This window comes from Colossoma macropomum, unplaced genomic scaffold, assembly GCF_904425465.1.
Source record: "Colossoma macropomum unplaced genomic scaffold, Colossoma_macropomum, whole genome shotgun sequence".
Classification (NCBI taxonomy): Eukaryota; Metazoa; Chordata; class Actinopteri; order Characiformes; family Serrasalmidae; genus Colossoma; species Colossoma macropomum.
The window spans coordinates 32,986,414-33,000,730 of NW_023494793.1; the positions used below are offsets into that span (position 1 = coordinate 32,986,414).

Consider the following 14,317-nt stretch of genomic DNA (forward strand, 5'->3'; position numbering starts at 1 on the left):
ACGGTTTATTGTAAATAGACTGTAAATTGTAAATTGCCTCCTTAAATTGTAAATTGACTCTTTGTGGACTTGAGGTCACACCTCAGTCTGGCACTTAACGTAAACTTTCAGATTGTGCAGGAAGACCCTGTTTTCTCGTTTCTTTTTAGTCTCAGTCAGTTACTATTATTATTTTTTGTACACTAAGAAGGTTCATCGCTGTAAATGAGCTTATTTTGTTTTCATTTTTATAGTAGACATGAAGTGATTAAACGAATGAGAAACATCTGCCCGTTAGTCTTAAATGTACTTTGAAAGTAATCAGAACTACATACATTTGGTATTTAAAAATTCAGACAACAGACAACTAACACATTCCAAAGGAGAAAATAACATGTTCTTTGTTACCTTTTTTGTCTAACAGATAGATGGTTTCTTCAGAGGTACTGCAGTTTTTTTTTAACCCAGATCTGAAATTGGTTTAATCTTTAACATGTTCTCTTGTATATTTTTTTTTCCTCTATACCCTCAACTGTGATGGAATTGCATTTGACTTTTTCTCTTTTTTTCCCCTTTTTTTCACATCAGATTTCTTAAAGCCTCAGGCATCAGTACATTTGTAAGGGAAGTGATGTGAAGGAGGAAGAGGTGTCATGGTGTTATATAGATAATGAGGGTGATGGCTCTCCTCAGGGACACAGATAACTGTAAAGAACAAGAAGACCTTTTACTCTCCATCTCGCATTCTAGCTGGTCTGTGGCACCTGCTTTTTTTTCTTCTCTGCTTTGCGCTTAGCACTAAAACCATTTTTGTAGTTTGTTGCAGAAAAAGACCAGGAGAATTGTGTTACAGCCATATCCAAAGGTTTTTACTTTTTTTTTTTTACTTTTTTCCTTTTTCTTTCCGCACAGACCAAAATCAATAATTGAAGGAATCACAAGCATGCCTTTGTGCAAAAACACAGAACAAAGACAACAGAACAACAGCAAGCTTTTTTAATGGAAGAATACTCACAAGCACAAAAGCAGTTAATTGACCGTACTCCTCATTGAAAAGTAGCAGTCAAAGTGCATAATTGGACATAGTTCTTCTGTTTCCTGAAAGCAGACCGATCTGTGTAATTGCATTTTACCTTCATAAAAGTATCTAGATGCTACTAAAAAATTTTTGCTGGTCAAATTAGCAAACTTCAGTGCAAACTAGGCGTTCCATCCGCTAAAATGTTTACAGTGTCACCACTCCAGGTGTCCAACAAAGCTTTTTCTGTATAGCTCTAATGTGTAGATATAGGCCATAAACCTTCTGCCTAGGTGTGCACTGATGACCATTTAAGATGTAATTGACTCTTAAACTGTGCTGAACTTGTGTTTGTGCTGTTCCTGGACCTGCTGTTGGCATAGTTGCAACTGTAAAACTGAAAAACAGGCTGTTGACCAGGTGAAGAGTTCACTTCATTTTTGAATGTTGAGAGTGCTTTTGACTGTAAATTCTCTGTGCTGTTGTAGACGCCTGTATTTGTCACAGTGGATTAAGTGAACCATCTCTTTTTCCCATTTGGATTTATTTTGTTCTTTTTATTTACTTTTTGTGAAATACTTGTTTGATTTATGTCTACACGTTCTCTGTATCCTCCAGTCTGTATACAGTTGTACTTGTGCAAAAATCAGGCTGATGACAGAAGTAAATTGTTGAAACTGGTTTCATTGACTTGAGTTTTATTCTTGTGTCTTGACGTCTGTAGCTTATTTCTTATACTGTAAAACGCATTACAGCACATACGTGTGTAGATGCAGTATTTTACAATGTACAGTATCTGAACATTTTGAGCATACATTGTTTTTCTATTCATATACATTCTTATAATGTAATTGTGTTAGGTTGGAACAAGAAAAAAAAGGGACTGAACTAGTAAAAATAAGGTCCTGCATAAAACTAGCATTTAATATATATCATGTTATGTAGTTTTCTGTAGCGCAGAGTTCATGACTTTGAATCATTTTAATGTTTTCCTCTGTTGATGTTCTCGCACTACAATTCCCAGCATGCATTGCACCATCACTGCAGCACTGGCATAGCCACTGAGGCCTAATAAATATGTCCATAATGCAAGTAATAGTTAACGTACCTCAGTTAGTCAAAGACAAGTCTGGAAAGGGTTGCTGGTTTTTCACGTGTTTACTTAACCTAAAGTATGGGTTTAAGTTTAAGTTCCATACAGGTTGTTCAAATAAGTTAAACCTCTGCCCAAATCTTGGTCCACTTCATTCTCATTCTTAAAAAAATAAAGCCAGCATGGTGAAACTGAAGACAAATGCTATTACACAGTCTAAGGGCACTTGGTGTGAACTTCTGATGAACTGATGAATCCTCGCTTTAAAAAAGTAAAGAGTGTTGCATAGAGTAGTTGATGCCACATGGGGGCGCTGTTGATATGTTTAAAAAATAAAACCTCAATCGTTTCAGAAAGTCTTAGTCTCACGAAATCACAGGCAGTGCTTGTTGTTCATTTATTTATTGCTGGCAAATTATGTTATACTAAAATAATGTTTTTTTTAACATCTTTTTGCAAAAGATTCAACACAGTGAATTATATTAAGGAGAAAATTGCCTATTTGCCCCCTTATAAACAGCAATATTGAGAAGTTTATTATGATTATCCTATAATGCAGAGCAATGCTGAAAAAGCTGCCAAAGGCTTTGTGTAGCAAAGGGACAAAACAAAGGAAAACCAAGAAGAAAACAGAAGCTTGGCAGGTGCGAAGCAAATATATGTGTAAACATGGAGGTATCTGAAAGCAGTTTCTGCAGTATAATTGACAATGAATTAAACCAACATTTTCAAAAGCCTACTAATTTTGTTTTAGTGCTCCGTATCAGTGAGGTGCATGGTGTTCTGTTCTTCGACCTGGTCGATTAGGGGAGTCCACATCAACAGATCCGCTCTGTTCTCTCCCACTGGCTTGGCACACATATTGAGAAAGAGTGGGCTGAGATGTTTTTAGATCCTTGAGAAGGAGAGAAATGGGGCCTCCTGTCCCCTTTCCCTGACCTCGCGTCACCTACCCTTGTTTCAGTCGCCATGGGACTTGAATACAAAAGTTTGTCCACAAATGCAATGGAAAAACTTTTTTTTCTCCCTGCACTGGCATCACCACTTGTTGAATCAGAATGAAACTCACTTGAGTTTCCTGTCTTCTGAATACACGGTGGTCTAGGCCTGTGGTTGTGTGGGTTTTCCTGCCTTGGGACCCTGATTTGTATGTTAGGGGCCAAAGCTGGTTGCCTCAGTAACCGTGTTGAATCACTCTCACCCCCACTCCCCCTTATCCCCAACCTCCACTCTCAGAAGCTTACGAAACAAAACAAACATTGTCCCCTTAACAAGGCGAGGAGAGACAGTGCTCTGTGTGCGAGTGAGAGACATTCAGGTCATATTAGTCCTCGCTCATTGAGCCTAGCCTGAAGATGAGACGGTGCACACACATTCTCTCACACACTCAACACATCCTCCACTCAGTGCTCTGAGACTTTTAAGCCTGAGAGTGAGCCTAGCAAGATGCCATCTTACCCAGGCTACTTTTTCAGCAGTTGCACAAAAATGTAGTATAGTATAAAGTATTTGCATATATTTTTCCAGTTAAAGCAGCTCTTGAACAGCTTATACAGCTAAGGTTATGCCTTAATATTACAGAACTGTGCAAACAGTGAGACCACCCTTTTTTTAAAATTCTATTAAGTATATTATTCATTTTTCAGGAGGTATTTCTGAGGAGATTGAATGTAAGACAAGCCACTTACACAAGGAAGGGTATAGTCAACGGATATATGAGTGATATAAGTGATTTATACACTCACTGAGGTCTTTATTTGGAGCACGTTTCTACACTCCTTGTCTATTTTATCAGCTCCACTTACTGTACAAGAGCACTCTATATTTCTACAATTACAGACTGTCCATCTGTTTCTCTGCATTCTTTAGCCCCATTTTACCCTGTTCTTCAATACTCAGGACCCCCACAGGACCACCACAGAGCAGGTATTATTTGGGTGGAGGATCATTCCCAGCACTGCAGTGACACTGATGTGGTGGTGGTGTGTTAATGTGTGCTGATACAAGTAGATCAGACACAGCAGTGTTGCTGGAGTTTTTAACGACTGTGTCCACTCACTGTCCACTCTATTAGACACACCTAACTTGTTGGTCCACCTTGTAGATGTAAAGTCAGACACAATAGCTCATCTGTTGCTGCAGTTTGTTTTGGTCATCCTCTATCATCCTTCATCAGTAGTCACAGTATGCAGCCCCTAGGAGACTGTTGGCTGGATATTTTTGGTTGGTGGACTATTCTCAGTCCAGCAGTGACACTGAGGTGTTTAAATAACCATTCCAGAACTTAGAAGACCACCAAAATTGTCACCATCAGATAAACAGTACCTAAAGCTTTCATCTTTGAGAGAGAGGAGAAAATCAGTCTCCACTCTTGCTGCAGATCTGTAAAGGTGTTTCTGTCCATCCTTCCACTGTGAGAAAACAACTCAACGTTATGGGTCTGAAAGGATGCGTATGCGTCAATAAGCCATTACTGAGCAAGGGAAATAGACAAAAAGGATAAAAGATACCCAGTTACACAATAACTGAAATTTTCTTTACAGTTCGTTGAACACAGTTTTATGGTAAATGCCACTCCATTGTTAGGAAAAATATAAACTGCAGTATTTTCATTTTTTTGCAGTTTTGTCCTCTGATATGAACACTTACTTGTTCTTAGTAGCTTTCAATGGCGGCATTAACACCTTGGGTATGTGTTGATTCACAAATATTCACATTCACACTGGCAAATTCATTTCCTGTAAAAAAAGGCCCTTGACGCAGGCAACTTGTGATTGTGCTTTTGTCTTGCATAGTTGCAGCATTTTGCACTGGCATCAGAATAGAGGCCATGTGTTAGCCATCCTCAATTTGTCACATCATTTGCAGACAAATGGTTTAATTGGCAATTGCATGATGGATGTCATCACTGCAGAGGGCTGTACTAAAGTAGACAAGTAAAACTATACAATTTGTTAAAAGAAATACACAGCATAAAATGATATGCTTCTCAGGCTGGACAGGACAGCCTGTTATTATTAATTATAATAATTCAAATAATAATACTGTTTCAGTAGGTTAAATATACGGTGGTGGAGTCTGCTGATTTGTGGTGTACCTTCATTACAGCGAACAGAGGCTAGTCTGTTCCCTCTCAGTCATTAGTGCCAATAGTGCTCCATTCTTAAAGTCCAGTTCCAGCTCTCTAATGAGGCTATTCTCACTCTCTGTCGTCTTCCCAATCCCTGACAGCCACTGAACACAGGCCAAGACTAGGAGTCTAAAGAGGTCAACCCCTCTACAGGAACACCCATGTCTGCCTCTGTAACAAACAGTTCTTTTACCAGGACGATTAGACATTTTCTAGACCAACCAGACATTCGTTCATCATTTATTTTCCTGTCTTCAGACATAATATAAAGGCAAATGCTAGAAAACATATTAGTATGTATGCATGGTTTGGTGCATTTTTTCAGACTTCCGAAACATTGATTGAAAGTGGACTAGCTGTGGGAAAACAGTACCTTTGTTCTATGTTACAACAATAATTCATCACTCACTTAACCAACTATGAGTTCACTGGTTAAACATGTAGAACACAAACTTATTGCTGTTAACTGAATAAACTCTAGTTCCTCTGACGACAAGTAAAGGTGGGAAAGTTGAAGGTTTTTGTGTTCATTCTTGGCTAAACTGAAATCCACGTGAATTTTTGGATGGTATCTTGGCAACTCAGCTGTAGTCTGGACATTGATATTCACAGTAGAAGCCTCCATCTTCTTTTGAGAACAATGAGAACCTTATGGGAAAGAAGAAACCAACCAGGCCTCAGCAGACAAAACTTTTTCCCTTCAGGCAAAGATGGACATTCAGAACAAACTCAGGCCAGTCACATTTTGTTGTGCAATCCTTCAGGCTTTGATTACATTTTGTACATTACACTTTAATTAGAATCATTTACACACAATGATTTGACCAAAGTAAGTATGAGACTTCTAATTAATAATAAAATCATTGCATTACAGTTAAATTATTAAATTGTTTCAGTGACAAGTCCTGAAATCAGCCATGCACAGTGTGTACAAAAGGCCTTCAAGAAAATATGGCTTAATTTAAATAAATGTCTTTAAAATACTGAATGCTGAATTCTGTAACAGTTTTTGCTTCCAAATCCTCAGTTTATTTACATTCTATTAAAACAATTCAGTGCATGTACAATAGTCGATAAAAATAAAGAGCAAGCTTGCAAAGTGGTTATGGCCAAAACTCTGGCATTTGTTAAAATTAGTTTCAAGCACTAGCTGTTGCACAAACAAAACCCCAAATCTCACAAGATATTTCTATCTGAACAAATGACCTATTATCTGATTGAATCTCTTCCATTCTAAGAAGTTTTGATCACTAAATGTACAATATCCTCTCAACTATTAATAAAATTCACAAACTTTGTACACAAGTGTATCAGAGCAAACAGACAAATAGTACATCAATGAATGATATGAACTACTAATCTACAGAGACTTGACCTGATATCCTGCTGATGAAGATGTTAATGACTTACAGATCCATCTATGCATCTTGAGGTGGCATTACAGTATCTTATTGACATGCTGGTGCAGTATGTATTGTATAAATTGGCTTTACCCATGTTGAAATCTTAGCTATGGTAAGAGAAAGATCAAAGCAGCAAATGGGAAAATTCTAGCACCATCTAAGAGCTCAGTGCATTTCCATATATGTTAGAGAGTCTGGAGAACAAGATGGCCACTACTTGGGAGATGTGATGCAAGTGGATGTGAGGAATGATTCTAGGATCAGGGGTTTGTAACCGGAGGGCCGGTGTCTAGAACAGATTGCTGATGTCCCTGCACAAACAGCCCATTAAACCTTGTAATTAACTTTGAATCAGCTGTACTTGGACAGGGAAATTACCAAACAGTGCTGGACAACAGCCCTCCAGGACTGGAGTTTGAGACCCCTGTTCTAGGTCATCTCATGACCTCATCGCTCAGGAGCAGGGTCAGCTGACTCAGCTGCCAATTGACAAGATGGTGGTGCTGTCCTTGGCTTTGTCAAAGAAAATGGAGGAGGATGTCTCATTTGTGCTCTTGTGCTTGCCTTCAGCGATATTTTGGGAGGAAGAGGAGTTGCTTGGCTGGCATTCTTCACAGCAGCAGCAGCAGCAGTCCATAAATGCTTGGCCTAGGGTCTTACACAGACACAGCAGCAGTACTGGCGTCACCGAAGACTTAAAGAACAGGAAGAAGTGATTTATGAGGGCAAGGAGAGCCATCACATCCTCAGACACTTGTATGGGGGCATAAGTCAGCGTGAGATTACACACATTCTCTGGCAGGGCACATACGCCATAAACCACGGCCAGCGCCATGACGGTGCAGTTGAGCTGCCGTTCGACCTGCTGAGCGTGCTGGAGCTTCTGCTTTTTGGAAGGAGAACGTTCCTCGGGACGCTTGGGAGAACTTCCACTACCGCTGGAGACGTGGCAGGTGGCCATCTGGCAGAGCAAAGTGAAGACCACAGGCAGGCAGAAATAGCAGCCAAAGTACCACCACATTCGAGCGTCATGGTAGTTGATAATCAAGGAGTAGATGGACTCTGGGAGGTTTGGGTATGGACTCATAATGCAGCTGTCCACCTGGACACCCAGAGAAGGGGACTTGGTCTGGTGCAGCTGCCACAAAAGCAGCTCAGGGGACGCTAGAACCATGGAGCCAATCCACACCACAGCCAGTTTAGCCAGCACAGACTGGCATCGCTCCACTCGCCGGGCCTTTGGGAGGGAGCTGGTGGCAGCATGGAAACGGTCAATACCCAGAGCACAAAGGCTGAAGGAAGTAACGCCCAATGATGTCACCTGCAGAGTTATATAAAGATTTTAGAGCAGTTAACAGCCTTTCGCCTGCATGTCTTTTAATAAAGTACGTGCCAGATGTTTCGATAGCATTAACCTATGCTTAATTTCAAATTGTTCACAATGTAGCTACATATTCAAATCCTCAAGTAACATATCACATCACCAGTAATCCATACTGTAATCATTTGGGTCCTCTATATTCCTTCATGAATTTTCCATAAATAGTGTGCTGACAAAGTTTTTGATGCATTCCAATGCATTAAATGCATTTGTTCTCCAGTCATGAGAGAGGCACACTTTGGATGCATTAAATAGTTCTTCAAGGGTTCTTTAGCAATGGCAAAGGTTGTGCAGTTGTATGCAGAAGGTTTTTGCACAGGCCACATTTTATATATTATTTTTTTCCCCAATCAACAAAACAAATCATTTGACCGGGGCGCACAAACCTTTGCATTCAACTGTATGTAGAACCACAAAAACTCAAAGCACTGAATTTGAATGCATTAATGGTTATTTGTGTGGTTAAGTGGTTCTTTTCCATGATGGAGAACTTGTTGTGTATGTTTTTTTATAGAACACTTTTAATTGGTTCTATAGAACCTTTCATTTTGGTACTATATAGAACACTTACCTGTACACTTAGATACTGTCGCTATGCAAAAAAAAATTCAATTTTTTCCTATTTATATTTTTCCCTTACATTGTGTGAAAATTTCATCATGAATGGGCCAATAAAAATGCCCCAAAATTGTCTGAAATAAAATCTCTATAGATTAACTTATATTAAAATTAAAAAACATTTTTGTTCTCTCCTGTAAAGTTACCATTTTGGAGATACTTGATTTTTTTTGGACAGCAACAATATTTTATTTATTTATATTGCTATGATGTCAGCAGCATGATTTATTTATTTATTTTTTGGAACACATCATATCTAAGTTGGACCCACCTCCATGTAAGGCACAACCCTGCATGAGAAATCCCCCAGCAGCCGTTTGTTGGTAAGTTCGTTAAAGACCACCACAGGCAGACAGAAGCACAGTACCAGGAAGTCCCAGAAAGCCAGGCTGGCCAGGATGTAGTTCCATGCGCTCCTCATGAAGTAGTTATTCCACACGATGCACATAACCGCTAAATTACCCACAATCCCTATAGCAAATACCACCAGGGCCAGGAAGAGAATGCCATAGGCACTGTAGGAGCTGTCTGTCACTGGAAACAGAGGGTTGTGGATCCTTGTGATGCCCCATTCGGTGACATTGTCCTTGGCAATTGTGCCATCAGTGGTGGCATCATTTACTCTATTAGTCATGGTTGAGTTGGACAGGTCTGAGTAAGGTGTTACACTTAAGACAGTTCCTTCATACTCCTCAGAATGTGTGTACATAGAACCTCCATCATCATCCTCAATTTGTTCTACAGGCATTTTCTCCTGTTGCATGTCCACATGCAAATCATCTTGATCAAGGCTGCCATCTCCATCATGGCCAAGGGTCTTTCTTTTAGGAAGAAGCATTTGATCCTCTTGTTGGTTCCACTCAGACTTTTCAGTCTTCCTGTTGGTTTTTGCTCCTGAAGCACAGACACCCAGAAGCACAACCAGCATCACTAAGTAAATCAATCTGAATGTGCTCTTTTCCATCTTTCAAGTTCACGTAATCTCCACAAAATAATGATAGTTGTGGACCTCTTCAGCACAGTTCACACTGAGCCCGCAGAGTTTGAAATGCGATGCAGCCAAAGCTTGAGATCCTTCATGCCAAACAGTGGGTTCTGCAGTCCTGTTTGCCAAAACCCAGCTCTCTTTGCACATCCATGGATGGCTGAGCCCTTTCAATAGGATTCAGCATGGGGAACGCCTCCTCTCCTCCTTTCTGTTCCGGAGAATCAGAGGATAAGGCCCTCTGCTGGCAAGATGAATGATTCTGAACTTTTTTGAGGTACGATAGGACTGGGGTATTCTGCAGACTCTGAGGAAGATCAAAAGAAAACAAATGCAAAAGACAAATCATTCAGTGGTTTCAGAGAGTTTGGATTATCTAAAAGTCCTTTACAAGGTAGCAGAGCAAGTGAACTGGTGCAAAAGAGTGGACTTCAAACAGAAAGCTGGTGAAGTCAGAGTCCCACTGAAACAGGTGGAGATTTATCTAGGATTGATGGAGGATGTAAATTTGATGGTGTGGTTAAGAGAGCAATGGGGAGTGAATTCCTGAGTGAACAGAATGTTTAACTGGAGCAACATATTGTTTCAAAGAAGCAGTAGGCTAGCAGTGTTGGCAGTGGGTAGACAGTGAGTATTTGGTGTACAATAGATGGGCAAGAATCCCATTTGACTCTTAACAACTTAGCACCACATTTCAGTTCCAGACTATTACTGAAATAGCGTGCAATGTGAAGCTGTTTAGGCCACTATTAACCTTTTAAATACGTATATTTTGAATTAGGTAACACCATTAGCCTTGAAGATAATGTAGTAATTGCCATGACAATATATTTCTATATGTAAGATTTTAATAACATTTGCATTGAATACAATAATTTAATACCAGCAATAACAATAATAATATACAGTAGTGATACAGCACTCTTAAAAATAAAGAGGCCAAGTGGAACCAAAAAGAGTTCTTTGGAGCAAAGAATGGCAGGGAATGGCTACATTTGGTTCCTTAATGAAGCTTTCAGCTGAGTTCTTTAAAGAATCATCTATTGAAAAGTTTTTTAGGGAACCAAAAGCAGTTCTTCCATGGCATTGCTCCAGAGACTCTTCTTTGGCGCCTTTATTTTTTGAAGCAGCATGCATAATGCAGTTCCTGGGATTCGTCTAGAGGGGGCGTTGTCTGCATACTAATTGAGACATGTAGAATGGTTCAGGGGACATTTACCTCAAAACACATTTCTGTGCAACACAGCTATCACACCATTTGGTCATCTAGTTTCCGGCAGGAGAAAAAAGAAAAGTGCTACATTTGAGCATTTGTACTTGATCATTTACTTTAAAGTGAAACATATCATTTACAGTTAAAGAAGATTTATCCTACATTTCACATTCTAAGACTAGTAAATGATTTTTTATGTAATCTCTGTCTGCTGCATCTGTATTGCAGACAATAGTTTCAATGTGTTTCCATGTGCTTAGTAAAAGAACAGAAACTGACTCAAAATACACTTTTACTCGCACAGGCTGGTGCTTTCACAGAGTAGGTGCTTTACAGGGTTTTCTGTTCTTTCTTAATTCTAGGAAATTATTGCACTGGGTAATCTACCATACACTTCAGATAGAGACTAGGTTATAACTGCAATAAGGTTGTACTAACTAAGAGCTTGCTACTTACAGCAAATTGATAAAATGTGAGTATGTAAATTTTGAGCAGACTGATAATAAAAAGATATAGCATCACATTTTAAATTTACTTTGTAGTGTCTTTAGTTTGTACTCAAATGTTTGGATAATAATGCATAATGTTCATCAAATATTAAAATGGACTAATGTGCAGCATGTGTTTATGAAAATTTCCTGCTGGGAGTGTGGGTAAATACAGTATGTCAACATAAGATGCTTGGCTGTAAACTGTCTCTAAATCATTATCACACATGCTTTTTAATATTATGTATGTGTACCTATCTTCGCCTTGTGATGAAGAGAAAACAGTCTTTCAACTCATGACTACTGTTTGCTAAACCAACTCTAGCTGTCAGGAACACACCAATAAAGGTCCAGATAGTCTAGCTTTTAAATGTCATTCCAAACACAGGGAGCAAACTTAAATATGATATTTTATTTAGTTTAACATATTGAACGAAATACATACAGTATACCAGGTGCCATAATTTCCAACAAAATTCATTAGAAAAAATAAATAGATAATTATTAATTATTAGAAGAAAATAACAAAATAATTAAAAATAAAATACTTGCTATATATTTGCATCTTTCTGGTATAGCTATGGTCCATAAGAAGCTGACAAAACATCTACAGAATCTTACTGTAAAGTTCAGGAGAATGGTATAAAAGTATATTCAAACCACTGGATGTATCATTGTATCGTAGACCACTGTGAAGACCACAGGGACACTGACATGTTACTGACATGATAACAAGCTACTAAGAGGCCCACAGCAACATGAAAAAATGCTGGGTAAATTTCTGGAAGGTACTAGACACTTATTGCATGTGACAACAATCCTCCATATTCTGCAAATGACTGAGCTACAGGGTACAACAGAAAATTGAAGCCATTTCTGACAAAAAAAGATCATCCAAGTTCATCTTTACACAGGCCAACTGCTTTAAATACAATACATTAGCTTGCTTTGTGATATCAGACTTACATCATGAAAATGTATCAACACCTTAAAGCTTCAGTAGCAGCTTTATGTAACCAGTAAGACTGATAACAGTATTACAGTGTTTTAAATGGCTTCGGTAAAGAGGCCATTTATTTGCTCACAATCTTGTCAGAAGGAGTCAGTTTCCAGTTAGCATATGCATTCAAATGAAGCAATATTTTAATTCTCCTGCTAGATGATTAACAGAACATTGTTAATCTCATGACTAAGATCGAGGGCATCTGCCAAAACTAAAGTTTGACAAGTGGGCTGTGGCTTAGTTGACATCTCATTGTGTCAATAAGGATGTGTATACTTTGCTGTGTGTGTGAAGCTGGAAGGTGTAGGATCCTTAGATCCTGTGCACAGAGTGTGTGTGTGCACACCTACACAGACACACTTGTTTTTCTACAATGTTAGAACAAATGTCCCATATATATTATATATATGTAAGTACCTATATGCTTACCTGTAAAACTAATCTTAACCATAACTCCAGAAACAAAGAGATTGTTGCCCTTTTAGTTTTAAACAGTGAAACATAGGGAACTGTAAAAAAGCACTTGGCAAATTAAGGAGTTTTATTAGTCTTGACATTGAAAGTTAAGCTTGTTTTCTCTGTTTTTTCTGCAAAGTCAGGACATTTTTGTCCCTGAAATGTGCAAAAACACTTACTCACGCACACAGGAATGCTTTTTTTCTAAGCAGGTGTGTTTCCTGATAACACCTGATAACCTGCGTAAAAAAGGCCTAGTTCCAGTCTAATGACTCCTATCAGACTTTCAGATCATCTCTTTCTTTTCTTTGTCTTTATCTGTTGCACTAGCTTTTCTTCGAACTTATTTAAACTTCCTCCTTAGGAAATGTCCCACTCTTACTTTCTGTTTAGCACCATGGTTTATCCAAATGAACGTCAATGAACACAATGATTTGTGGACGTTTTGTTCATATCACTGTCATTCAGAAAAGGCAGTCAACCCAGATCGGTATCTGAGTGCCCTATGGCTATATAAGGAGGTTGGAGCAAAGTCTAAGCCAGGCCTTTCTCATGGGTCAGTGGTGGCAGAGCACCTGTGCAAAGCTAAGGTTACGGATAAAACCAGCCGCTTTGGAATCGTTTCCAAAACAGGTCATTAAGATGGCAGGAAAAGCAAAAGGCACCTTTTATGGTTCACTTTATGTTATTGCTTGTCAGTGGTGCTACATGCTGGTATAAGAGAAATGGCAAGCATGAAGAACATGTGCAAAAAACAACGCTTTGACTAAAAACAACACAACATTTAAAAGTGCTAACAGAGTAAAATCAATAACCCTCTACTAGATTTGACTCACAAACCAATGAGCATCAAATTCAAACATCAAGACCTAAACATAAACCTAAACCAGAGTAATATCAAATCAGTTTTTATATCCCTCATATACAGTAAACGACATGTTCTGGCAGTTAAGCATGACCGTACCAAACTGGCGCCATTACGCTAAACAATGGAAGAGTTCCTCTTTAACATCCTGCTGGTAGTAACATGGCCTGTAGAATACATTAAGTGTCTCCTACTTAGGCTGGATCCCAAAGGCTTTCTATGCACCCTGCAAACAAGCACTTATACTATTAGTGGTGATTTCGGAGTAGTGCTGGAAGCATCTATTGGAAACCACTGAGTTGGCGGTTCAATTCCATGACAGAGTAAAAGTACACAGTTGTTCCATGCACAGCGTATGTTTAAACAATTAAGATGACTCGCATCTTAATTTTAAATGTGGGCACTCTAAACTTGTTTTGAATACGAATTTGCCTGAAAACTTGATTTGAATATATTGAAACTCAGCTTGGTTTTAAGGGCATGCACTCACACAGGTGGCATTTTGCATTTCACTCTCCAGGTTTCTTGACCCTATGAGATACGACATTGATTTTGAGGCCTTTATTAAACAGTTATTATCTTCAAAGTGTAACAATAGCCTCAATAATCTACTTTATGAATATCAGCAAATGAAGTGAAGCCCAACGAGACATGCAGCTTTTATCATGACCAAGGATAATACTAT

At 38.8% G+C, this 14,317-nt stretch overlaps 1 protein-coding gene across 1 annotated transcript; it reads right to left on the reverse strand.

Moving 5' to 3' along the window:
- Positions 1 to 5,963: 5,963 nt before the first annotated feature.
- gpr37l1b (G protein-coupled receptor 37 like 1b) lies at positions 5,964 to 9,739 on the reverse strand. The gene is made up of 2 exons (XM_036579251.1): positions 8,894 to 9,739; positions 5,964 to 7,944 (listed from the first exon to the last, which is right to left on the reverse strand). Exons 1-2 carry the CDS (start codon positions 9,584 to 9,586, stop codon positions 7,099 to 7,101), a joined length of 1,539 nt encoding a protein of 512 aa, XP_036435144.1. The 5' UTR covers positions 9,587 to 9,739; the 3' UTR covers positions 5,964 to 7,098.
- Positions 9,740 to 14,317: the final 4,578 nt, after the last annotated feature.

Coding starts and splice junctions, on each gene's coding strand:
- gpr37l1b (XM_036579251.1), bottom strand. CDS start 9,586: ATGGAAAAGAGCACATTCAGATTGATTTACTTAGTGATGCTGGTTGTG. Junction 7,945..8,893: donor GGGTTGTGCCTTACATGGAG/GTGGGTCCAACT, acceptor ATAACTCTGCAG/GTGACATCATTGGGCGTTAC.